The sequence below is a fragment of the Pelodiscus sinensis genome, unplaced genomic scaffold (genome assembly GCF_049634645.1).
Source record: "Pelodiscus sinensis isolate JC-2024 unplaced genomic scaffold, ASM4963464v1 ctg34, whole genome shotgun sequence".
NCBI classification, from domain to species: Eukaryota; Metazoa; Chordata; order Testudines; family Trionychidae; genus Pelodiscus; species Pelodiscus sinensis.
In genome coordinates this window covers 7,597,384-7,621,352 of record NW_027465849.1, presented here as the reverse complement: position 1 = coordinate 7,621,352, position 23,969 = coordinate 7,597,384, and the positions used below count along the sequence as shown (strand labels likewise).

At 70.4% G+C, this 23,969-nt stretch overlaps 2 protein-coding genes across 2 annotated transcripts; both read right to left on the bottom strand.

The window, feature by feature from the left end:
• Positions 1-289: 289 nt before the first annotated feature.
• MAP3K10 (mitogen-activated protein kinase kinase kinase 10) lies at positions 290-10,109 on the bottom strand. The gene is given in 15 exon segments (XM_075915254.1): positions 290-1,747; positions 2,036-2,587; positions 2,907-3,019; positions 3,730-3,865; positions 4,367-4,489; positions 5,179-5,419; positions 5,579-5,754; positions 5,821-5,862; positions 5,865-5,968; positions 7,244-7,424; positions 8,459-8,674; positions 8,677-9,013; positions 9,015-9,109; positions 9,112-9,357; positions 9,985-10,109. Coding segments are annotated over 14 exon segments (2,724 nt in total). The 5' UTR covers positions 9,164-9,357; positions 9,985-10,109; the 3' UTR covers positions 290-1,391.
• A 2,514-nt stretch (positions 10,110-12,623) lies between these two features.
• On the bottom strand, positions 12,624-22,145 carry WDR87 (WD repeat domain 87). Its single transcript, XM_075915092.1, has 6 exons — positions 21,474-22,145; positions 21,141-21,314; positions 17,054-19,953; positions 15,234-15,526; positions 14,286-15,052; positions 12,624-13,733 (listed from the first exon to the last, which is right to left on the bottom strand). Exons 1-6 carry the CDS (start codon positions 21,549-21,551, stop codon positions 12,624-12,626), a joined length of 5,322 nt encoding a protein of 1,773 aa, XP_075771207.1. The 5' UTR covers positions 21,552-22,145.
• Between the last annotated feature and the right edge of the window lie 1,824 nt (positions 22,146-23,969).

Genomic DNA, 23,969 nt, shown 5'->3' with positions numbered 1-23,969 from the left:
GAGCAGGGGGGCAGCCAGGACTCCTGGGTTCTGGCCCTGCTGGAGGGGACTAGTGGTTAGAGCAGGGGGGCAGCCAGGACTCCTGGGTTCTGGCCCTGCTGGAGGGGACTAGTGGTTAGAGCAGGGGGCAGCCAGGACTCCTGGGTTCTGGCCCTGGTGGGGGGGGACTAGTGGTTAGAGCAGGGGGCAGCCAGGACTCCTGGGTTCTGGCCCTGGTGGGGGGGGACTAGTGGTTCGAGCAGGGGGCAGCCAGGACTCCTGGGTTCTGGCCCTGGTGGGGGGGGACTAGTGGTTAGAGCAGGGGGCAGCCAGGACTCCTGGGTTCTGGCCCTGGAAGGGGAGTGGGGACTAGTGGTTGGGGGGAGGAGGAGCCAGGACACTTGGGCAGGGGCGATTGCAAGGGCCTTGCCTGCCCCCTTGTGGCCAGGGGCAGTACTGCAGTGGGCGCGCGGGGTGTAGGGGTAGGAAGCAGGGAATGGTGGGGCAGGGGAGAGACGGATTTGGGGTGATGCCCTCAAGGCGCCACCCACGTTGCTGCCCTGCTGGGGCCCACTGGCGCGAGGCTTTGGGCCCCCAGCTGGGCCCACCCCAGCACTTGTGGGACGGGGCGTTAGGCAGGATCGGGGCTGGGCACCGCGCACTGGCCCTGGTGCTCTACGGCCCGGCCCCGCTGCAGGGACGCAGGCAAACTGCAGCAGTACCCTGTCCCCGGGACGCCAGCGGGCAGCTGGACCCCACCCAGCCTAGGGGGCCAGACTGCTGCTCCTGGGTTCCCTGCCCCGCTCAGGGAGGGGGCTGTGGACCAGCGGGGAAAGAAGAGGGGGAGGAGCCTGCGAGCAAGCAGGGGCCCTGGACGGGCAGAGCCCCACCCCAGAGGTGGCTGCAGTTGACAGCTCAGCTGAACGCACAACCTGCCCTGAGCATTGGGTGGAGGCAGGACCCAGGAGTCCGGGCCGAGCCCCGTGGTACTGACTGCGCCGTGCGAATGAACAAAACGGGCCACCCCCGGCCGGCTCTCAAGGCGTCTTTGTTTTTTGTTCCCTTTTCTCTCTTTTTTTTTTTTTTTAAACAAACATCACATAGAATTTAAATAGGGGTAGGGGGCCTTGACCCTCCCATCAATAAATACACATGCTCCTCTCCCCCCACAATCCCCCTCCCAACCCGGCTCCTCGTGGGCTGCAGCTCCTTCTTTGAGGCCGGTTGGTGGGTGCGGTGGGATCTCAGCCGGCTGAGGGTGAGGACGGCTTGGGGCGGATGGCGAAGCAGGCACACAGGAAAGAGACTGGTCCAGCCCAGAGCCCCCGCCCCCTGTAGGCCTGGTGCCTTACGCTGGCTGCTGGGGGGGGGGTACATTCACAGGCGGTGCCGCAGGCGCGCGCCGTCCAAGCTCACAGCGGGGTGCCCCCCCCGCAGAGTGGCACAGTGCTGTCTTTGTTCTGCCCCTCCATGTCCATGTCCAGCAGCGTCTGGCGGGCGCTGGAGGGGCCCGGCCCCTCCTCCTCGCCTCTGCCCGGCGCCCCCTGAGGTTCGCCCCCCCGGCCCGGGGACCAGCGGTGAGTCCTGCCGAAGGAGACCAGTTTCCAGGGGTCGATGCGGGGCCGGGCGGGCGAGGGGCGAGGCCGGGGCGCGAACTCCAGGGTCTTGGGGCGCTCTAGGTCCTTCTCCGGGGCCTTGCGCCGCAAAGGAGGGGGGAAGAGCATGGGTGCGTCCAGCCGCTGGGTGAGGTCCAGGGGCTCGTGAGCGCCTGTTGGGGGGGCAAACCAGCTTTGACAACATGGCTCACTGCAGCCCAATAACCCCCAGCCCCGAATCCTGGGCCCCTCCCTCCACTCCAGAGCCCCAACTTCTCCCATGGCTCCCCGCCCACAGGGCCCCAGACACCTGCCCCTCAAGCAGGACGCCTGGGTTCCCCCAGCTCTGGGAGGGAGTGGGGCCTAGTGGGGGGGGACCTGTGAAGTGGAGGCCGCGGCAGGCCTGGGGAAATGGGGGGGCTCAGTGGGGGTGGGCGGCACCGTGTCCCCGGCCCCCTCACCTGTGCTGGGCAGCCCGTGGCGCAGGGCTCCGTCCGAGGGCGTGCGGCGGTGCCCCCGGCTCACGGCCTGGCTGGCCGTCACGTGGGTCGGCGTCAGCGACTGGCGGGGGTCCTTCTTGAAGCTCTCGGCCCGGAGGTCCACCAGGGGGTTGTGGGTGGGGGTGGCGCGGGGGGGCGAGGCGCGGCGGCCGGGGGGCTCGGGGCCGGCCGGCTCCTCGTCCGAGGGCAGCAGGGACTTGGTGGAGTTGCAGTCGGAGAGGGAGGAGAGCGAGAGCAGCGTGACGGAGCTGGGGGGCCCCGCGTCCTGCCGGCAGCGGCCCCCCCAGAGGAGCGGCCCCCCCACTTGCTCCAGCAGCTGGCTGCCCAGGGCCACGGAGGCCAGGAGGGAGGCGCAGCTCAGCAGAGCCAGCTCGCTGCGCTTGGGGGGCCCGGCGCACCGCAGGCCCGGGGGCGGCTCCTCCAGCGGCCAGGGGGCTGTGTCCTCCCCCCCCGGCAGGGGGAGGGGATGGTAGGGGGACTGGGGGGTGCCGTCCTCCGCCTCCGCGAACTCCTCTGGGGAGAGAGACAAACGGATGGGGGTCAGCGCTGGGGGCACAGAGCCTGGCTCCCCCCCGCCACCCCCGGCCCCACAGCTTCACCCCTCCTTTCTTCTCGGGACGGACAGGGTCAGCGCCGGCCTGCCAGCCCCTCCCCGGGGGTCCCCCCGGCTGCACCCCCCAGCTCCCTGCTTCTGAACCCCAGAGGGGGCAGGCAGGTCCTCAGGGTGCTGGGCTGGGGGGGCTAAGACGGACCCTGGCCCCTCTGCTGGAGGCACCGAGCCCCCCACCCCGCGGCCCCCTCCACCTCAGAGCCAGGGCCCTGCCCCACGCACCCATCTCTGTCAGGCTGGCGAAGGCCGCGGCGATGGGCCCGTGTTTCGGGGACTTGCCCAGGTTGGGGGCGCTGGACGACCACTGCTTGCTGCCCTCCCCCAGGGCCATCGGCCTGCGGCAGGGAGAGACGTGAGACGGCGACCGCTGATTGCCCCCGGCGGCCCCCCCCATTAACCGCCCCCCCGCCCTGCCGGTCCCCCCCCTCATTAACCGCCCCCCCCGCCCTGCCGGCCCCCCTCCCTCACTACCCGCCCCCCCGCCCCCTCCCTCATTAACCGCCCCCCCGGCCCTGCCGGCCCCCCCCACTAACCGCCCCCCCGGCCCTGCCGGCCCCCCTCCCTCACTAACCGCCCCCCCGGCCCTGCCGGCCCCCCTCCCTCACTACCTGCCCCCCCCGGCCCTGCCACTCCCCCTCCCTCAGTACTCTCCCCCCCGCCCTGCCGGCCCCCCTCCCTCACGATCCCCCTGCCGGCCCCCCTCCCTCACTGCCCCCCCCCGCCCTGCCGGCCCCCCTCCCTCACTACCTGCCCCCCCCGGCCCTGCCAGCCCCCCTTCCTCACTGCCCCCCCCCGGCCCTGCTGGCCCCCTCCTTCATGACCTGGTCCTGCCAGCCCCCCTCCCTCCGGACCTGCAGCCCCTGCTGGCCCTGTCAGCGCCCCCCCAAGCCCTCCTCCCTCACAACCTGCCCCCCCCCCCCGGCCCTACCAATGCCCCTCCCTCCTGCCAGGGCCTGTGGACTTGCAGCTAAGAGCACTGGGCCCAGAACCCACCCCCCAGCCCTGATCCCCCCGGGGCCCCAGCGGGCCCTGCCCCGCCCCGTACCGCTCGTCCCCGCCGAGCCGCTCCTCCTGCAGCGTGGAGCTGGGCCCCCAGGTGCGCCCCTTCTTGTTCCCCGCCAGCTCGTTCTTCCTCAGCCCCGCGCTGCGGCCCCACGTCTGGCTGCTGCCCACGGGCGTGACTGCACCGGGGGGAGAGGGGGTTAGCGGGACCCACGTCTCCTGCAGTGCAGGCCGGGGGGGGGGGGCCTGGGGTCGGACACTTGGGCGGCTGCTCCAGAGAGATTCAGTCGTCGCCTCGCAATTGGCAGCGTGTGGTGCACTTCTGCCAATGCTCGGTGCATGCAACAACGTGTATTCCACACAAGGAAGGAACCAATTCGAGAGCACATTGCTCAGAGCCCCGACTAGCAGCTATGGCTGGGGGTTCCGGGGGGCATCTCCCCAGGGTCGCGGCCGAGCGGGGGGAGCATCTATTCATAATGCCAGTTCTTGGGTTGGCCTGGTTCCTGTACCGGGGACAGCGCCAGAACCCCTCCCCCAGCCTCGGGGCACCCGGGCCAGCAGGGACCAGCCCCACAGCCTGCCTCTGGGGCCTGCGACCTGGTGGGCAGCAGGGACCCGGCAGAGGAGGAGCAATCCCGGCCGAGCTGGGAGGCAGGCGGGGGGGCTGGGGTACTCACGGCGAATGGCTCGCAGGCGGGGGATGATGATGGGGCTCGCGGGGGGGCTGGTGCCGTTGGCTCCTGGACCTTTCCGCTTGTCCAGGGTGGGCGATGCCTGCACTGTGATCTTGTGTTCGAAGCCTGGGGGGGAGAGGAGAGTCAGCCCCAGCCCCCCAGAGCCTCAGACGCCCTGGTGCGCCTCCCCCCCCCCAGCAGTTACAGCCTCAGGTGCCCTGCACCGTTGCAGACACCCCCAGCAGGTTGGGGCCCCCGCGGTGGCCGACTGACACAGCAGCTGTGACCCAGTCGGGGGGGTCGGGGTTATGGGGCGCACGGGTCAGGACGGCGGTGGGGCCGGGAGTTGCTGGCACCTGGGACTGAGACGCTGGGCAGAACAAAGGTGCTTCTGCTCCCTATGCGGCCAGGTGGGACCAGGCTCTGACAGCCCCCGGCCCTCCCCAGCCAGACATGCACTGTGATGGGGCTGGCCTGACACTGGCCTCTAAGGGGTTAACGGAGCCTTGGGGAGGCAGTGCAGAGGACAGCCAATTAGAGAGGGGCTGACAGGGGCAGCCAATCAGGGCCGGGCTGGCAGGCCCATATAAGGAGCGCTGCCGGGGTAGAGGAGGGTCAGTTACTTTCTGGAGCTGGAGGAGGAAGCACTGGGCCCCTGAGAGGCGCTGGCCAGTGCCAGGGGGTCTGATGGGACCGCTCCAGGCGAACACCCCTGGTGTGGAGAGTTGCTGAATTAGAGCCCCAGGTGCGATGTGAGGAGAGGCGGGCGGGGGGCAGGCTGGCAGGGGAGGGGCGCCAGCATGGCGGGGGGGTACCTGAGGGCAGGCTGATGCGATTCCCATCGCGCAGTTTGAGGCGGCTGCGTTTGAAATGCCCCTTCCGGCCCTTGACCCGGGGCCGCTCCTGGTGCAGCTGGTCCATGATGAGGTGCAGCTCGCGCTGCACGATGTCGATCTCGCGGGCAGCCAGCTCCTGCTCCCGCCGCCGCAGCTCCTCCTCCTGCGTCTTCTGCTCCTGCGCCGCCCGCAGCAGCTCCTCCTCCCGGCTCCGCAGCTCCTGGGGGCACAGCTGTGGTGGGGGCGGGGCTCCCGGGCGTGGGGGCGGGGCTCCCGGGCGTGGGGGCGGGGCCTCACATGGGGCAGTCCCCCGGCAGTGATGGGGCTGGGGAACCACGGAGGCTGGGGGGGGGGGGCTGCCTTTGGGGGCCCCGCTGACCTTCTCCTTGGTGCGCAGGTCGCTGAACATGGCCTGGATCTCCAGCCGCCAGTCGTCCTGCAGCGAGTGGAAGGAGTCGAGGGCCATGGAGAACATGGCCGAGCGCTCGATGGCCTCCAGGCGGCTCAGGATGCTGCGGAAGGGCGGGCGGGCGTGGGGGTCCGGGTGCCAGCACTCTGCGGGGGAGAGAGCGTCAAGGGCGGCCGGGGGGCCCGGAGCCCCGCCCACGGCCAGGCACTCACCTGTCAGCAGGCGGGCGAAGGGCTCGGGGCAGGTGGACGGACGGGCAGCGTCAGCTTGTTCATGGCGACGCCGTAGGCCACGGCCAGCGCGTCGATCTCCCGGTAGGGCACCTCGCCCGTCAGCAGCTCCCACAGCAGCACCCCGAAGCTGCAGCGCAGGTACAGGCCGGGCTGGGGTGCAGAGCCTGGAACCGTGTCTCTTCCCCAGTCTCCCTGCCCCCCGGCCGCCCCTGTGTTCCCCCCCCAGTCTCCCTGCCCCCCGGCCGCCCCTGTGTTCCCCCCCCAGTCTCCCTGCCCCCTGGCCGCCCCTGTGTTCCCGCCCCAGTCTCCCTGCCCCCCCCCCGGCCGCCCCTGTGTTCCCGCCCCAGTCTCCCTGCCCCCCCCCCCGGCCGCCCCTGTGTTCCCGCCCCAGTCTCCCCGCTCCCGGCCGCCCCTGTGTTCCCGCCCCAGTCTCCCCGCTCCCCCGGCCGCCCCTGTGTTCCCGCCCCAGTCTCCCCGCTCCCCGGCCGCCCCTGTGTTCCCGCCCCAGTCTCCCCGCTCCCCGGCCACCCCTGTGTTCCCGCCCCAGTCTCCCTGCCCCCCGGCCGCCCCTGTGTTCCCGCCCCAGTCTCCCCTGCCCCCCGGCCGCCCTGTGTTCCCCGCCCCAGTCTCCCTGCCCCCCCGCCGCCCCTGTGTTCCCCCCCAGTCTCCCCGCTCCCTGCTCCCCAGCCACCTCCGTGTTCCCCCCCAGTCTCCGTGTTCCCCCCCAGTCTCTCTGCTCCCCGGCCGCCCCTGTGTTCCCCCCCCAGTCTCCCCGCTCCCTGCTCCCCAGCCACCTCCGTGTTCCCCCCCAGTCTCCGTGTTCCCCCCCCGTCTCCCTGCCCCCCCGGCCGCCCCTGTGTTCCCGCCCCAGTCTCCCCGCTCCCCGGCCGCCCCTGTGTTCCCGCCCCAGTCTCCCCGCTCCCTGCCCCCCAGCCACCTCTGTGTTCCCCCCCCAGTCTCCCCACTCCCTGCTCCCCGGCCGCCCCTGTGTTCCCCCCAGTCTCCCCGCTCCCCGGCCGCCCCTGTGTTCCCCCCAGTCTCCCCGCTCCCTGCCCCCCAGCCACCTCCGTGTTCCCCCCCAGTCTCCCTGCTCCCCGGCCACCCCTGTGTTCCCCCCCAGTCTCCCCGCTCCCTGCCCCCCAGCCACCTCTGTGTTCCCCCCCAGTCTCTCTGCTCCCTGCCTCCTGGCCACCCCTGTGTTCCCCCTAGCCTCAGCCCCCCCCATCCTCCGGCCACCTCCTTGGGTTCCCCCCCGCCCCTGGACACCCCCATGTTCTTCCCCCTGCCTTCCCGCTCCCTCCCCCCAGCCACCTCCCTCATGTTTCCCCCCCCACAGGTGATACCTCAGTCCCCCGGCTGCTCCCTCCCTGTCCCCTGGGTTCCCGCCCCATGGCCCTGGCACCTCCAGACGTCGCTGCTCTTGGAGAAGAGCGAGAGCCGGATGACCTCTGGTGCCATCCAGGCGTAGGTGCCGGCCGCGCTCATCTTGGTCGTCCGGTGCCACTCGCGAGCCAGCCCGAAGTCCGTGATCTTCAGCGTGCAGCCGTCCAGCGCCCCCTCCTCCAGCTTCTCCAGGATCAGGACTGGGCAGGGGGGGAGCGGGCACGAGAAGGTGGTCGAGGGGAGAAGGCCCGGCCATGCCAGCAGCTGCCCCGCCCCCCACACATCTGCCCTGCTGCCCCACCCCCAGACTCCCCCACAACAGTGGCTGCCCTGCCCGCCCCCCCCCCCCACAAGCGGGCGCCCCGTCCCCACACACATGCCCTGCCCCTACATCAGTGGGTGCCCTGCCCCTATACACCCTCCCCGCCCTCACACCAGTGGCTACCCCACCCCACAGCGGGTGTCCCACAGCGGGTACCCCCAGGCCCCGCCCCCACACTCCCCCCCCAACAGCAGCTGCCCCAACCCCAGCAGCTGCCCTGCCCCTACATTCCTACACCAGCAGTGCCCTGCCCCCCACACCTACCCCATCCTGGCAGCTGCCCTGCTTCCCCCACACCTGGTGCACCCCCACCCATGCCCATTGGCTGCCCACCCCCCAGCAGCTGCAGACAGGAAGCAGATACCGCGGATTGGCAGGGCTCTACAATGGCTCAACCTCTGCTCAGGGGATGCTGCTCAGTACCGGCTCGGCCCAATGGCCGGAGTGTGGGCTGGCTGGGCCCCACAGCCCCAGTCGGGGTGCTGGGAAGGACGGGGACCCCAGGGCCCCCAACCCGCCTCTCCCCATGGAGGGTGCAGGCAGGGGGGTGGGACGCCTCTGAGGCTGGGGCCCTGTTCCTTGGCAGACACCCGAGTCCCAGGACTGGGCGCCATGGGGAGAGGGCCAGATGCGCCCCACAGGGCCCGTGGTGAGGGGCACAGCCCTGGACTGGCTGGCTCCAGGGGGTGCTGGCTCCCATCTGGCCCCAAGGCAGGGCCTGGCTGGCTCATGGGCAGGAAATTGGGCTACAAGGCCGGTCCCTTCTCGGATGCCAGTCCCATGCTGGCCCGTCCTTCCTGCCAGCAGCTGTGCAGTGTGAGCTGGCCAGGGCTCAGTCTGCCCCCCAGGACCTGCCCGTGCCCAGGGAGCCTGTCCTCAGGGGCTGTGCGCCCGCCCGCACTGGCCACTCACTGTTGATGGATTTCAGGTCGCGGTGAATGATGGGCACCACGGCTTCCTCGTGCAAGTAGTGCATGCCCCGGGCGATCTGCACGGCCCAGTTCACCAGCACGTGCGGCGGCACTTGCGACCCGGCCAGGGCCCGGCTGAGCGGCCCACCCCGGGCGTACTCCATCACCAGGCACAGGTTGGGGGGCTGCAGGCAAACGGCCTTGAGGGCGATGATGTTGGGTGGCGCAGCATGCAGAACAGCCGGCCCTCCTGCCGCACGCTCTCCACCGTGGTGGCCACGTCCTCGTCGGGGTCCTGGCGCGCCGCCTTCACGGCCACCTCCTCCCCGCGCCACAGCCCCTTGTAGACCTTCCCGAAGCCCCCCCACCCCGATCAGCTCCTCCAGCTGCAGCTCGGGAAGGAGATCTCCAGGGGCAGTGCGGGGGGGCTGCCGGGGGGGCCGCTGGCCACGTAGTCGCAGGGGAAGATGCCCACCTTATCCTGGAGCTTTCCCGTCCACCAGCCCTCGTCCCCCGAGACGGTGGAGTCCTGGGAGAGCACCTCCACCAGGTCGCCCCCGCCGCAGCGTCAGCTCCTCCTCCGCCGCCGCCTCGTAGTCGAAGACGGCCGTCCAGAAGGGGTTGGCCGGGCGGTTCCAGCCCCGGCCGCCGGCTGCGGCCCGTCCCCAGCCTCCTCGCCCGGCAGCGCATTGTGCCCGGCCTCCATCCTGGGCCCGGCGGGGGGACAGCCAGCCTAGAGCGCTGGGTGCCCCTGGGACATGCCGCTCCACGCCGGGACAGCCGGCTGCCTCCGCGGGCACAGGGCCTGGCCCCCGCCGGCCACGGCAACATCCAGAGCGCCCGGCGCGTCGCCCCTCGGCCGCACGAGCTCCGCAGATGGGTGGCACTTCAGACTAACCCCTGCACCACAAGGGCACCGCTCAGAGCTGGGCCTTCCCTGGCCAGATCCTGCCCTCCCGCCCCGGAGCCCGGTCTCCCGAGCGCGCTTCGCCCCTTTGACGCCGGGGCCGGCACGTCAGGCTCCATGCCGCTGGGGCCGGCTGCGGGGTGAGCGGCGGGCGCGCCGAGGGAAGGAGGCAGAAACGGTGGGGGGGGCTGCCACGCGCCTGCCCTGGCCCCCAGCTCCAAAGGGCCACGTCGGGGCCACCGGGGTGCTGGAGCTGCCACCTGGCTGGGGCATTTCCTGCCCTGGCGGCTGGCAAGGGCTCTGTGCTCCCCTGGCCTCGCCAGGCACGGCAGGAAGGGGCATCCCCGCTTTGCCCAGCCCTGCCCCCCGTGCACCCCGCTGCAGGCAGAGCAGGGAGCTCCCCGGGGCTTGGGGGAAGGGGGTTGAATGGGACCCAGCCCGGCTCCATCCCCTGCCCGCACCCCCACCAATGCAGGAGCTGCCATCGCCTCTCTCCGGGCCCGCCTGCGCTGCGGGGGGGACCCCCATGCACCTTCCTCTGCAGCGCGGGGGGGTCCCCCTCCCCTCCTGCGGGCTCTGCAGCTGCACCCCCCCTCCGCGCCCATTGCAGCACCACTCACCCAGCCGGAGCTCGGGGGTCCCGGCCGGGGGAGGCAGCCCCCCCTCCCCGCGCGCGCCGGCCGGGCTCGTTCTAATGGTGTCTACGGGCTCGGCCGGGCTGTCAGCTGGTCTCGGGGTGTCCAGGGACCGGGCGCGCGGCCCCGGTGCAGGCTGGGACTTGTAGTTCCCAGGGCTCAGGCCGGGCGCCGGCGGTTGTCCCCAGGCAGAGGCGGGGCTGGGAGCCCCCGTGCAGCGAGTGGCTGGGCCAGGCGGGTTCCACCCCAGAGGTGGCTGCATCTTGGTGCCGGGGGACCCCCCCTCCCCGCACCGTTTCTGCCTGGCTGTTACACAGCACCCGGGTTCCACCCCAGAGGTGGCTGCATCTCAGGGCAGGGCAAGTATTCCCTGGGTGAACAGCTGCTGGCTGCCAACCCAGAGGCAGCTGCATTTCTGCCCTAGGTCAGTGCTGCCTGCGGGGTGCCACCGAGCAGCCGCTGAACAGCTGGCAAGCTCCACCCCAGAGGTGGCTGCATTGCCGAGGAGTGTGGCGTCTTGTTTAACCTGCAAAGTTTATTCCTTATTCTAGTTCGGCAGCACCTAGAGCGAGGCCCCCCCGTGGTGCTGGGCATGAGCCTGTCTCTGCCCCAAACAGCTCAGTGCTTCAGGGTCCTGTGTGCTAGACAGACACGGGCCCAGGGCAGCCTGGCCTGGCGTCGTAGCAGCAGCGAGGCTGAGCAACGTGGCAATGGCAGGGTTATTGTTCCCAGTGCTGTGGCATTCCCGTGGCCCGGCGTTCTGCCCCGTGTGTTCCCAGCCCACGTGCGACAGCGAGGCACGCTCTTGCCACCGCTGCCTACTCGTCCCTCGGCTCCCCTGCAGTCCCACCGGCTCTCCCACGGTGCTCCGGGATGCGTAATCCCCGGGGGAAGGCACCCAGCACCCCTCTCGTACCGAGCCTACCGAGCCAGATGGGCAAGGGAAGCCGAAGGCGGCAGAGGGGGAGTCCTGGGGCCTGCCCTGAGCGGGCATGCCTCTCCAGGAGCTGACCTTGGCAGGCGTGGGAGGCTGGTGGGGCAGACAGGAACCCAGGAGACTGGGGCTGTGGTCCCAGCTCTGCCACGGCCTCCTTGCAGGGCCGGACACCCACAAGTCTCACGTGTGTTACAGACACATCCCACGGCCCTGCCCGAGAGCGGGGCCCAGGCGCAGCCCAGACACGGGGGTGGAACCCAGGCGTCCTGCATGCCCGGCCTGGGCCCCTCCGCAGCCCTCGCTGGCCAGGGGCTGCCTTGCAGGGCTGCTCCTCCCAACCCCCTCGGCTGTTCCCCTTTCAGCCACAGCCCATGGCAAACCAGCCCCCTGGGGCAGGTAGCTGGTGCTGCCCTGGTTCCTAGCACCCAGCAATGGGGGGTGGCTGTTCCCAGCTGGGGGCGGGGGGGGGAACCCAAGGGCAGCACCAGCAGGCTCTGGGGATGGAGGGGTGGGGGCACCTGGGAGGCCCAGCAGCACAGAAAGGGGGGGGCTGGGCGGCACAGAAGGGGGGGGCAGAGAAGGAATCCGCTTCCTGCCTGTGGGCCCAGGCAGCCTTGCTCCAGCTGCCAAAAGGGCTGGGAGAACAGCTGCGGGGAGCTCGGGGGGAGCCCTGGGGGGGGATGGCTGGGGGGAACCCGGGAGGGATGGGTGTGGAGAGCCCTGGGAGAGACATGCTGCTGGAACCCTGGGGGGGCGGCTGTGGGGAACTCGGGGGGTGGGGTGGCCGTGGGGAGCCCTAGGGGGTGACCGTGGGGAATTCAGGGGGTGGGGTGGCCGTGGGGAGCCCTGGGGGGTGGTCGTGCGGAACTCGGGGGGTGGGGTGGCTGTGGGGAGCCCTGGGGGGTGGCCGCAGGGAATTCGGGGGGTGGGGTGGCCGTGGGGAGCCCTGGGGGGTGGTCGTGCGGAACTCGGGGGGTGGGGTGGCCGTGGGGAGCCCTGGGGGGTGGTCGTGGGGAACTCGGGGGGTGGGGTGGCCGTGGGGAGCCCTGGGGGGTGGTCGTGCGGAACTCGGGGGGTGGGGTGGCCGTGGGGAGCCCTGGGGGGTGGTCGTGCGGAACTCAGGGGGTGGGGTGGCCGTGGGGAGCCCTGGGGGGTGGCCATGGGAATTCGGGGGGTGGGGTGGCCGTGCTGAGTCGTGCCCGTGGCTGATGCAGGACCCAGACACCACCAGCCCAGAGCCAGTGATCCAGCCTCAATATTCAAAGCAGGATCCGGGGCGAGAACCCTTCTGTCTCCTCCTCCTTCCACAGGCTTCATTCCCCATCCCCCTGCATCCAGCCACGGCTCCTGCCCCCTCTCCGGGCAGCACCAGCCTCCTGCCCTGGGGGGCCTTGATGACCCACCGGCGCTCGCCTGGCCTCAATGGATCTACCGTGAGTCAAACAGCAGCAGCAGGGTCCCAGGATGCGGCTCGGCTTTATTACAGACTCCGCGCTGAACACGGGACGGGCGGCTGGAGCCGGCCCGGGGGCAGGGACTGGGCCCCCCTGCGGTGCCACACCGGGCCAGGACGGGGCTGGGGCGCGGCGCTGGGAAGACGGCGCATTCGCTCGGAGTGCAGCCAGAAGGGCCCTGCCATGGGACAGCAGCATACGCAGCCCTGCCTCTCCGCAGGGGCGGCCCCCCCTCATCCCACCCCCAGGTGCAGCTTGGGGGGCCGGCCCTGCCTGCCCCGGCCGGCCGCCCTCCAGGACAGCGCCAAGGCCCCGTACTGGGCCGCCCCCAGCGGCTGCAGCGTGTGCACGTTGTGCTGGTAGCTCAGGGGCACCACGCCGCAGAAGGCCGGCGGCTCGGCCAGCTTGCGGGGGCCCCGAGGCAGGATCTGGCAGAGGATCCGCTGGCCCAGGGTGGCCGGGGCCTGGCCGGGGGTCTCCCGCGCGGGCTGGGGTGGGCCGGGGGGGGGCTGGCTGGCGCGCCGGGCGGCCGCCCCCAGCTGCTGGATGAGGGCGCAGCTGAGCGGCTGCTGGAGGCCGTAGAACCGGGCCAGGCGGTGGAACTGCTCCCACCAGGCCGGGGAGTTGGAGCCGTGGCGCTGCTGGAGGTCGACCAGCACCTGGTAGAGCGCCAGGAGCTTCTCCTCGCCCGGCAGCCAGGCTGCTCCCTTCTTGGCGCCGGCGGGCGGCAGCCAGCCTGGCGGGTACCAGTCGACCTTCTCCTGCGGGCCGGCTGCTGGCCCGGCCTCCTGCTGCGGGTCCGGCCCCCCGGCCTGGGGGAGCTGCTCTTGCCGGGCCCGGCGGGCAGGCCGCCACTGTGCCTTGGGCCCGACCTCCTCGTCCTCCCCGGGTGCAGCCGGCTCCAGGCTGGGCCGCCCTGGCCCGGCCCCCTCCTCCCACCAGGCCCACTCCCGCGCCATGTTCTCGGCGCTGGCCTGCAGCCGGGCCTGGGCGGAGGCCAGCAGCTCCCTGGCCGGGCTGGGCTCGCTCGGCTCCGCGCCGGGGGCCGCCTCGGGCGGGCGGCTGGCCAGGAGGGCGCAGAGCGACGCTGCCCGGCCCAGGCTGGGGTCCTCCTCGGCCAGCACCTGGGCCGCCATGGCCAGCGTGGCCTGCAGAGCCACCCTCTGCGCCACCGAGGGGCCCTGCCCCAGGGCCTGGAGCTGGCCCAGCAGCTCCGAGAGGTCAGCCCTCTGCAGCTTGGCCGGGTCGGCCAGGATCTCCAGCAGGGGCCGGATCTGCTGCCAGACCTGCCCCTCCACGCCCCCAGCGGCCGCCCCAGGGCTGCCCCTGGCCTGCTCTTCCTCCTGCAACTCAGGGGCCCTGGACTCCCTGCCACCCAGGACCTGCTCTGGCCCCTGCTCCTGGCCCCCTTCAGCTGGGGCCCCCTGCTCCTGGCCCCCCTCAGCTGGGGCCCCCTGCTCCTGGCCCTCTTCAGCTGGGGCCCCCTGCTCCTGGCCCCCCTCAGCTGGGGCCCCCTGCTCCTGGCCCTCTTCAGCTGGGGCCCCCTGCTCCTGGCCCCCTTCGGCTGGGGCCCCCTGCTCCTGGCCCCCTTCAGCTGGGGCCCCCTGCTCCTGGCCCCCTTCAGCTGGGGCCCCCTGCTCCTGGCCCCCTTCAGCTGGGGCCCCCTGCTCCTGGCCCCCTTCAGCTGGGGCCCCCTGCTCCTGGCCCCCTTCGGCTAGGGCCCCCTGCTCCTGGCCCCCTTCGGCTAGGGCCCCCTGCTCCTGGCCCCCTTCAGCTGGGGCCCCCTGCTCCTGGCCCCCTTCGGCTGGGGCCCCCTGTTCCTGGCCCCCTGCAGCTGGGGCCCCCTGCTCCTGGCCCCCTTCAGCTGGGGCCCCCTGCTCCTGGCCCCTTGCGACTGGGGCCCCCTGCTCCTGGCCCTCTTCAGCTGGGGCCCCCTGCTCCTGGCCCTCTTCAGCTGGGGCCCCCTGCTCCTGGCCCCCTGCAGCTGGGGCCCCCTGCTCCTGGCCCCCTGCAGCTGGGGCCCCCTGCTCCTGGCCCCCTGCGTCCCAGACCCGCTCGGCCAGCCTTGCCACCACGGCCTTGGCTGCAGAGTATCCCTTGGGCAGGTCCCTGAGGACGGCGCTGCTGGAGGCGCCGAGGCCCGAGGGGCTGGCCCGGCGGCCCAGGGCCAGGCGGGTGGAGGCCAGCACCTCCTCCAGGGCGCTGCGGTTTTCGGCCGAGGGGGCGACGCGCAGGCTGAGCAGCTGGCAGAGGTCGTCGCGCCAAGCGGCGCCCTGGGCCCCGTACTGCTGCCCGGGGTCGATGAGGAAGGGGTCGGAGGGCGCCGGGCCCACGGCCTGGGCCGAGGGCTGGCGGGGCTGCATGGACGGGGCCTCGTCTTCCCACCGCCCCTGCAGCATCTGCCTCTTCAGCATCTCGTGGTAGGACCTGGTGCCCGTGTCCCGGCGCGGGCCCCCGAGCTGCTGCCCCACCCTGAGCTGCTTGACCTTGGGCAAGACGCCGCTCGGGGTGGCCGACGGGCCCTGCGGGGTCTCCGGCTCGGAGCAGGGGCCCGGCCCCTCGCCGCTCGGCACCACGACAGGAACCGGGGAGGCCAGCGCCTCGGCCTGGATCCTGGGCAGCTTGTCCTGTGTGTGGCTCTTCTTCCTGGTGCCTGGGGCGCCTGGGCGGGGCAGACGTGAGGTCAGGCTGGCAGTGTCGGGGGTGCCCCGAGACTCAGTCCCGCCCCAGATGACAGAGCCCCCCCCGTACTGCCTTCCCCCTCGGGCTGGGGGGGTCCCTTTGTCCCCCCAGGGACTCCAGGGCGAGAGAGGGGAAGGAGCCCCGACTCCCCAGGTACGTACCAGCTCTCCTGGCCAGCTTGGTCTTCACAAAGACCTGCAGCCGCTTGGCCTGGGGCCGGGTCTCCGCGCTGCTCTCCTCCTCCTTTAGCAGCTCAGCCCCCTCGGGCCAGGCTGGGCTGGGCCCCTGGCTGCCGGCCCCGGGCTCCAGCTGCTCCTCCACCAGGTGCAGGGCTTCCGTCAGCCTGCTCTCCACTTGCCCCAGGAGGGTCTCCAGCTCTGTCCTGCTGAGTGGGGCCGGTGCCCACCCCGGGGCCTCTGCCTCCGGCACGACCATCCCGGCCAGCGTGCCGGGCCTAGGGCAGGGGACAGAGACACCGCGCTGGGGGTGCGGCACGGCCAGCGCAGCAGCTTCACGGTAAAGCACGCTCCGGCCACGTCCTCGAGAGAATAGCCACGGTAAAGCACGCCCAGGCCACGTCCCCGAGAGAATAGCCGCGGTAAAGCACGCTCCGGCCACGTCCTCGAGAGAATAGCCACGGTAAAGCACGCTCCGGCCACGTCCTCAAGAGAATAGCCGCGGTAAAGCACGCCCCGGCCACGTCCCTGAGAGAATAGCCACGGTAAAGCACACTCCGGCCACGTCCCTGAGAGAATAGCCACGGTAAAGCACGCTCCGGCCACGTCCTCGAGAGAATAGCCACGGTAAAGCGCGCCCCGGCCACGTCCCTGAGAGAATAGCCACGGTAAAGCACGCTCCGGCCACGTCCCTGAGAGAATAGCCACGGTAAAGCACGCCCCGGCCACGTCCTCGAGAGAATAGCCGCGGTAAAGCACGCCCCGGCCACGTCCTCGAGAGAATAGCCGCGGTAAAGCACGCCCAGGCCATGTCCCCGAGAGAATAGCCGCGGTAAAGCACGCTCCGGCCACGTCCTCGAGAGAATAGCCACGGTAAAGCACGCCCCGGCCACGTCCTCAAGAGAATAGCCGCGGTAAAGCACGCCCCGGCCACGTCCCTGAGAGAATAGCCACGGTAAAGCACGCCCCGGCCACGTCCCTGAGAGAATAGCCACGGTAAAGCACGCCCCGGCCACGTCCCTGAGAGAATAGCCACGGTAAAGCATGCTCCGGCCACGTCCTCGAGAGAATAGCCGCGGTAAAGCACGCCCCGGCCACGTCCTCGAGAGAATAGCCGCGGTAAAGCACGCCCCGGCCACGTCCCTGAGAGAATAGCCACGGTAAAGCACGCCCCGGCCACGTCCCCGAGAGAATAGCCGCGGTAAAGCACGCCCCGGCCACGTCCCTGAGAGAATAGCCGCGGTAAAGCACGCCCCGGCCACGTCCTCGAGAGAATAGCCGCGGTAAAGCACGCCCCGGCCACGTCCCTGAGAGAATAGCCACGGTAAAGCACGCCCCGGCCACGTCCCTGAGAGAATAGCCACGGTAAAGCACGCCCAGGCCACGTCCCCGAGAGAATAGCCACGGTAAAGCATGCCCCGGCCACGTCCCCGAGAGAATAGCCACGGTAAAGCACGCTCCGGCCATGTCCTCGAGAGAATAGCCATGGTAAAGCACGCCCCGGCCATGTCCCCGAGAGAATAGCCACGGTAAAGCACGCCCCGGCCACGTCCCTGAGAGAATAGCCGCGGTAAAGCACGCCCCGGCCACGTCCCTGAGAGAATAGCCACGGTAAAGCATGCCCCGGCCACGTCCCCAGTCCACCTCCTATGTTGGGGATCCACTTCCCACGTTAGAGGCGGGGATCAAGGCCCCTACTGCCAGCCCCCCAGCATGTGGGCAGGCTGCTCTGCAGGGGGACTGTGGCTGAGAACCGGGGCACAGAGCAGGAAGGGCTGGATGGGGGAGAGGGGGGACACACTCACGGCTGCTCCTTGACGGCCGTGGCCTGCCTCTGGATGGCCTTCCTGAGGCCGCACTTGTCGGTGATGCCGGCGATGGAGGCCATCAGCAAGCGGGCCTGGTCCCGCACCTGCCTGTCCTGGTCCAGCAGGGCCTGGGCTAGCAGCACCACGTCCCTGTGGCCCAGCAGCTCAGTCTCGGCCAGCGTCTGCCAGGCCAGCAGCCGCACCTGGGCGCTGGCGCTGGCGGTGCCTTGGTGCAGGCGGGCGGCAGCCTCGGCCCGCAGCTGAGCCGGCAACACGTAGGCCTGGCAGATCCGCACCAGGGCGGCGGTGCACAGGCTGTAGCCGGCGAGCTGTGCCGCATCGGCCTGGCCCAGGACGGCCCGCGTGACGCTCTCCAGCGTCACCACGTTGGGCTTGTGCCGCAGCCAGTCCTGGGCCACGATCTCGGCCAGCAGGTCCCAGGGCAGCTCCGGCTCCCCCAGGGACGTGGGCTGGTCCTGTGGTTTCCTCATGGCCTTCCCCTTCCTCTCCTGCTCCCACCACCGGGCCGGCGCTGGCACCCGGACTGGCTTCCGCAGCGGCAGCCTCCGGCGTGCGGTCGTCTCCAGGGCACACGGGAGGTGCGGAGACGTCCCCAGCGGCCAGAGCTGTGCCCGGATCACGGAGTTGGGGACGTAGCCGTCGGGCGCAATGAGCCACGTTCCCCCCGACAGGAAATGCTTCTTGAGCAGCGGCGCCGACTCCATGGATGCCGGAGCCACCTCGCCGCCCGGAGGCTCCGCTGGACAGGGCTGGGGCCTCTTGGATGGTGTCCGAGTGGTCCTGGAATGCCAAGCGAGCTCCGGCGTGCCGGACGGGGCCGGCGGCGCCACAGGGGGGACCTCGGGGACGGGAGAAGCCCCTGCCTCCGTCTTGGCCGTGGTCACCACCTTGGGGCCGCTCTGGACCAGCACAAGCTCCCTGTGGCTGGTGAGGGCCTCCATGCCTTGGTAGCGCTTGGACGTGGCGCCCGCCCCGAGGTACCGGGGCACGAAGAGCTTCTCAAAGGACAGGAGGAAGCTGGGGAGGAAGGGCAGAGGGTCCTCCACCACGTCGTCCTCCACCCGCCGGGCAGCCAGCGCCTGGAGGTGCCCGCGAGGCAGGCACTCGAGGCAGGAGATGAAGTAGATGTTGGGGCTGCAGCACACGAGCAGGTCGCCCCGGGGGTTGGCGAAGCAAACCCGGCTGAACGTCAGGCTGGTGTCGAACTCCACCAGCAGGGCGCCCGTCACCTCCCAGAGCCGCACGGCCCCGTCGGCCCCCCCCGTCAGCAGCAGCCGCAGTGGGGCGCAGTAGTCCAAGGAGGTGATGGGGCAGGCGTGCAGGGGGCAGGTCTCCAGCCAGCACGGGTTGATCTTCTTGGGCACCAGCGCGGCCGGTCTCCAGAGCCGGAGCCGGTTCTCCACGGTCAGGGCGCAGAGGTAGCCTGGCAGGAGCAGGAGCCGCTGGATGCGGCAGCCGGTGCTGGGGAGGACGACCACAGGCCGCAGCTCCAGATCGCTGCCCGCCAGGCCCACGTGGGACAGCACGACTCGCTCGTCGGCCCCGTAGGAGCACAGGAGGCTGGACTCCAGGGCGGGGCGGGGCAGGTCCTCGCAGGCCGAGAGGCTGCACAGGGCGCTCACGCCCCCTCGGTGGACCCTGTGCTCTGCCAGGCGGCAGGCGTGCTGGGAGACCAGCCGGACGTGCCCGCTCTGGTGCCCGCTGAAGACCAAGCCGCCGAGGGGGGCAGCCAGGGGGCAGAAGGCCAAACACAGCACCCTGTCGTCCTTGTTCTCCGTGGTCTGCAGGATGTACTTGGCCGGGCTGGGGCAGGTGGTGGTGTCCAGCACGTAGACATCAGCCGTCCCCACCGTCACCACCAGCTCCTCCCGCCCGGGGTCGTAGGCGTAGTCCAGGGCCCTCTCCAGCACGTGGAAGGGCCAGCTGAGGAAGAGCAGCTCCCCGGTGACGGGCGAGAGGAAGCGGATCACGCCGTCCTCCGTGGCGGCCAGGATGCGGGCCCGGCCGGGGCCGCAGGGCACCCGGGCCAGCCTGCCCACGCCGGAGCCGGCGGCGCTGAAGAGCTGGTAGAAGTTGCGCAGGGTGTAGATGGCGAAGCTGTGCCGGGCCCGGCAGTAGAACGTGGCCTCGCCCACGAAGTGCAGCTGCAGGAGCGGCTCGCCCACGTCCAGCCGGCGCAGCAGCTGGCAGGTGCCCAGCCCCCACTCCTTCAGCAGCCCGTCCAGCGAGGCCGTGACCAGGGTGCGCACGGCCGGGCGGCACACCAGGCTGGTGACGGTGCTCAGGTGGGCCTGGAACTGCCGCTCCTGGCGCCCCGTCTCCAGGCGCCACAGCGTGACGTGGCCGGCCTGGTCACCCACGTACAGGTGGCCCTGGGGCCAGTGGGCGGAGCAGCAGGTGAGGGAGGGGCCCCAGCTGAGCTGCAGGGCCCGGGTCTCGACCCGGCGCTGGTAGTCGTAGAACCGGACGGTGTTCTCACACAGGGCCACCAGCACCTGCGCCTCCCGCTCCACACTCAGGCCCTGCACGAACTCCCCGCCGGCCACGGGTGCGCGCCACGCCACATCCAGCCCCGGCGCGGACCCCGGGCGCACGGCCCAGACGGTGAGGCAGCCGACGGCCCCCGTCACCAGCTCGCCCGTCGCTGGGTTGTAGCACATGCTGGTGATGGAGTGCGGGCTGCGGCAGGCCGCTAGCAGCCGCAGGCCCTGGCTGTGGTCCCCGAAGAGCCGCAGGTGCAGGTCGTCGCAGTAGGTGGCCAGCAGGTGCAGGCTGGGCACATGGGACACCTGCAGCACCTTCACCCGCAGTGCAATAGGGACCTCCTTCTCCACCACCGGCCTCCCATCCTTCACAGGCTGCAGCCAGACCCGGGCCTGCAAGGACAGGGGAGCGGAGCATGTAGGGCATGCGGGTGTGTAGCCGGGAGTGCATAGTGCCTTGCACGACAGGGCCAGGCATGTGCCTGCAGCCCCTCGCACGGCAGAGCCCTGCCTGTGTACTTCGTGTGTACAGTGCCTCGCACGACAGGACACAGCGTATGGATGTGTGTACACAGCCCCTCGCACGGCAGAGCCCTGCCTGTGTACTTCGTGTGTACAGCGCCTCGCACGACAGGACACAGCGTATGGATGTGTGTACACAGCCCTTCGCACGGCAGAGCCCTGCCTGTGTACTTCGTGTGTACAGTGCCTTGCACGACAGGACACAGCGTATGGATGTGTGTACACAGCCCCTCGCACGGCAGAGCCCTGCCTGTGTACTTCGTGTGTACAGTGCCTTGCACGACAGGACACAGCGTATGGATGTGTGTACACAGCCCCTCGCACGGCAGAGCCCTGCCTGTGTACTTCGTGTGTACAGCGCCTCGCACGACAGGACACAGCGTATGGATGTGTGTACACAGCCCCTCGCACGGCAGAGCCCTGCCTGTGTACTTCGTGTGTACAGCGCCTCGCACGACAGGACACAGCGTATGGATGTGTGTACACAGCCCCTCGCACGGCAGAGCCCTGCCTGTGTACTTCGTGTGTACAGCGCCTCGCACGACAGGACACAGCGTATGGATGTGTGTACACAGCCCCTCGTGTAGCAGGACTCTGCATGTCAACATGTGTGTATGGCATCTCCCACACCGAGGCCTTGCCTAGGTAAATGTGTGTGCAGTGCCTCACGTGGCCCGGCTCTGCCTGTTTATGTGTGTATGGCAGGGCTCTGCGTGTGTACAAGTGTGTACAGTGCCTTGCACGACAGGGCGCTGTGTGAGTACAAGTGTGTGCAATGCCCCGCACGACAAGGCTCTGTGTGTGTACATGTGTGTGCAGCACCTTGCACGACAGGGCACTGTGTGGGTACAAGTGTGTGCAATGCCTCGCACGACAAGGCTCTGTGTGTGTACATGTATGTGCAGCACCTTGCACGACAGGGCACTGTGTGGGTACAAGTGTGCACAGTGCCTCGCACAATAGGGCTGGGTGTGTGCACACGCAGGGCTGGGGGAGATAGCGGTGGAGGTGTGAGGGACACCAACCCCAGAGGGCAGCTTGTGAGGGGAGGGTCTCACCTGGTGCTGTTTCACCCCTGGGCCCCCCCCGGAGAAGCAGACGAAGACGTTGGTGGTGGCAGTTGGGTAGAAGCAGATGTGGGGCATGAGGTAAGGGTGGCGGCTGGTCTGGTACACGATGGAGGGCCGGTCGCTCAGCACCATCGGGAGTCCTCGAGCCGGCTCGGGCAGCTCCTGCAAAGGAAGGCGGCACAGCTCAGCCCGGGGACTGCGCCCCCACAAAGCCGCCCGGGGCCCGGGGCTGCCGCACAGGGGGCCGAGGGGGCCGGTTCTATCAGGCTGTCAGAGCCCAGCAGCAAACCCAGGGGAGGAGGGAGCTGCCCCCCCCCGAACCTTAGTCATCTGCAGCTTCTGGCAGATCTGAGCTTTCAGGCTCTTCCACTCGGGGACGATGCGGGCGGCTCCCACCATCTCTGCGCTGGCGGCGGGCGGCTTGGCTCACGCGACGCCAGGAGGCCACGTCGGGCAGCACAGCTGGGCACCAGCGCGAACGCCCTGTGGGGACACGGCTCCCAGTGCGCCACGGCAGGGCACGCTCTGTGCCCCCTTGCACCCCTAAGCCAGCCCGCCGGCCCACCTGGGGGCTCACAGGAGCTGGCGCCCCCTAGAGGGTCTGGCCCCATGCCCCATTCCCCGCCCCCCAAGACAGCCAGTCCCCACCCAGGGGCCGGGTGGGAACCAGCGCCCCCTAGAGGGGTCCGGCCCCATGCCCCATTCCCCGCCCCCCAAGACAGCCAGTCCCCACCCAGGGGCCGGGTGGGAACCAGCGCCCCCTAGAGGGGTCTGGCCCCGTGCCCCATTCCCCGCCCCCCCCAGCCAGCCAGTCCCCGCCCAGGGGCCGGGTGGGAGCCGGCGCCCCCATAGCGCTGCCTGGCATGAGCAGTGTCTGGGTAGGCTCTGGGCCCACGGGGCCGCCCCTGGAGGAAGTGCCCGGGAGGCGGTGCGCAGAGAAGCCGGTGCCGTGGCCAGCCCACGTGAGGGCGAGGCCTGGTTTGGGGGGCCCCAGCCCCCCCACTGGCTTTACCTGCCTGGGAAGCTGGGGCTCTGCTAATGCAGCATCCTTGTGACATCACCCGGCCCGGACAAACTGCCATCGGCCACTGATGTATCCAGCCACGAGAGGAAGTAGTCCCTCTCCCCTCCCCCGGTCTGGTGCTCTCCACCGCCCAGGCACCTGCAGGCCTGGGGGTGGGGCTGCTCCGCGTGGGGGGCCGGGACAGGGCAGGGAGGCTGGCGGAAGGGGGGTACTGCCCACCACAGCTGAAAGACCAGGCAGGGGGCTGGAGGATTGGGGCTGCCGGGGCCGGGAGAAAGGGTCAGAGGGTTGGGGACCGGGCCAAGAACAAAACCGGGGGGTGGGGGCGGGGGAGATGGGGCTTGCCCGTGGCTGGGGCGGCTACCGCAATAAATAGCCATCGATACGTACAGCGCCTGGCGCCGTCAGGGCTGCTTCCTTTCCTGGCCCCGGGGCTCCCCAGCCTCACCCGCACCGTCTGGCTTTAAACACCCCCTCTTAGCCTTGGGGCGCCCCCGTGGGTACTGTGCCTGGAGCTGGCCCCTCACCACCCCAGATCAATAGCAGGGAGTCCTGCCCCCGGCTCAGCCACAGCCAGGCCCCTAGCGGAGCATGGGGTGGGGGTGGCGCTAGTCCCTGGTCTAGATACACTTTGCACCTGGGCACGGTGATTTGCACCGTCATGGTTGACACAACCGTGATATGCACCAGTGCCTGGTGAGCTGCTAGAGACCTTTCTCAAACTCCCCAGTGCCCGCTTTTCCATGGGCGGGGGGAAGAGGGTGTGGAGCAGGCGGAGGGAGAAGAAAGCACAAAGACACCCAGTGTGCTGGCCTCCCTTTTCTCCCACCCATTCCCGGCTCCCCACTGCTCTAGTATCCCCCAGGCACTTGTGCCATGCCTGCACAGCCGGGCACAGGGCCCACGTCGCCCGGTTTGGCCTCCTACGAGTCCCCCGGCCCAGCCTTCGGTGTGAATTAGGGATTTTGCTCCGAATGGGGGCGATTACTGCGGGGGGCTTCCAGAGGGTTTCTTCCTTCCGGGAATTACTGATGAGGCTCCGGGTAAGAGCCTGCAGGGAGGCACGGGCAGGTCGGACAGGGTGCAGGGGCAGAGCTGTCTCTGCTGGCTTGGGAGGTAGCACCAGAGTCTCTCCTTAGGCCCAGCCAGACCCAAGCCCAGGAGCCAAACGTCCGCACCTGCAGCCCCCAAACCTCCTGCCCCCCTCCTGTGGTGTGTTGCACGTCCCAGACAGCCAGATGAGCCAGGCCTGGATTAACCGGGTCGTGCTGATTACGAATGGCACAGGCTGCAGTCGTCCCATGGGGGAAATGCTTCCCCTCCGTCAGCTTCTTACTGCTGAGCAGCTGGGGCTGTGCGGGGGGACCCCCCCGGGGCCGAAGGGGGGGCAGGGCTGGTCACTCACAAAGGTCTCCTGTGATATTCGGGCCTGGGGGTGGCTACAATGCACTGGCCTGAGCAGCCAAAGGGAGTTAGGTGCTGAGGATGGTCCATGGGCTTCGGGTGCCTCCCACTCAGATGGGGGTGGGCAGGGAACAGAGCATCTTTGCTGAAGCATTGTGTCAGTTTACTCCAGTCGGACGGCAAGCGCCCCCCTCCCCCGGGATCAGGACCCCCCCGTTCTGCCATCACTGCACAGACCGAGACTGGGGCCCTCGCTGCCAGGTGCTGCTCAGACACGGGCCGTGTGCCAAAGCGCTCGTGCATTCACCGTGGAACTTCATCCCCTTTCACAAGTCTCCCCTGCCTTCCTGCGAATGCTGCGAGGCCTGTGACGGGCCTGGGTCTCTCTG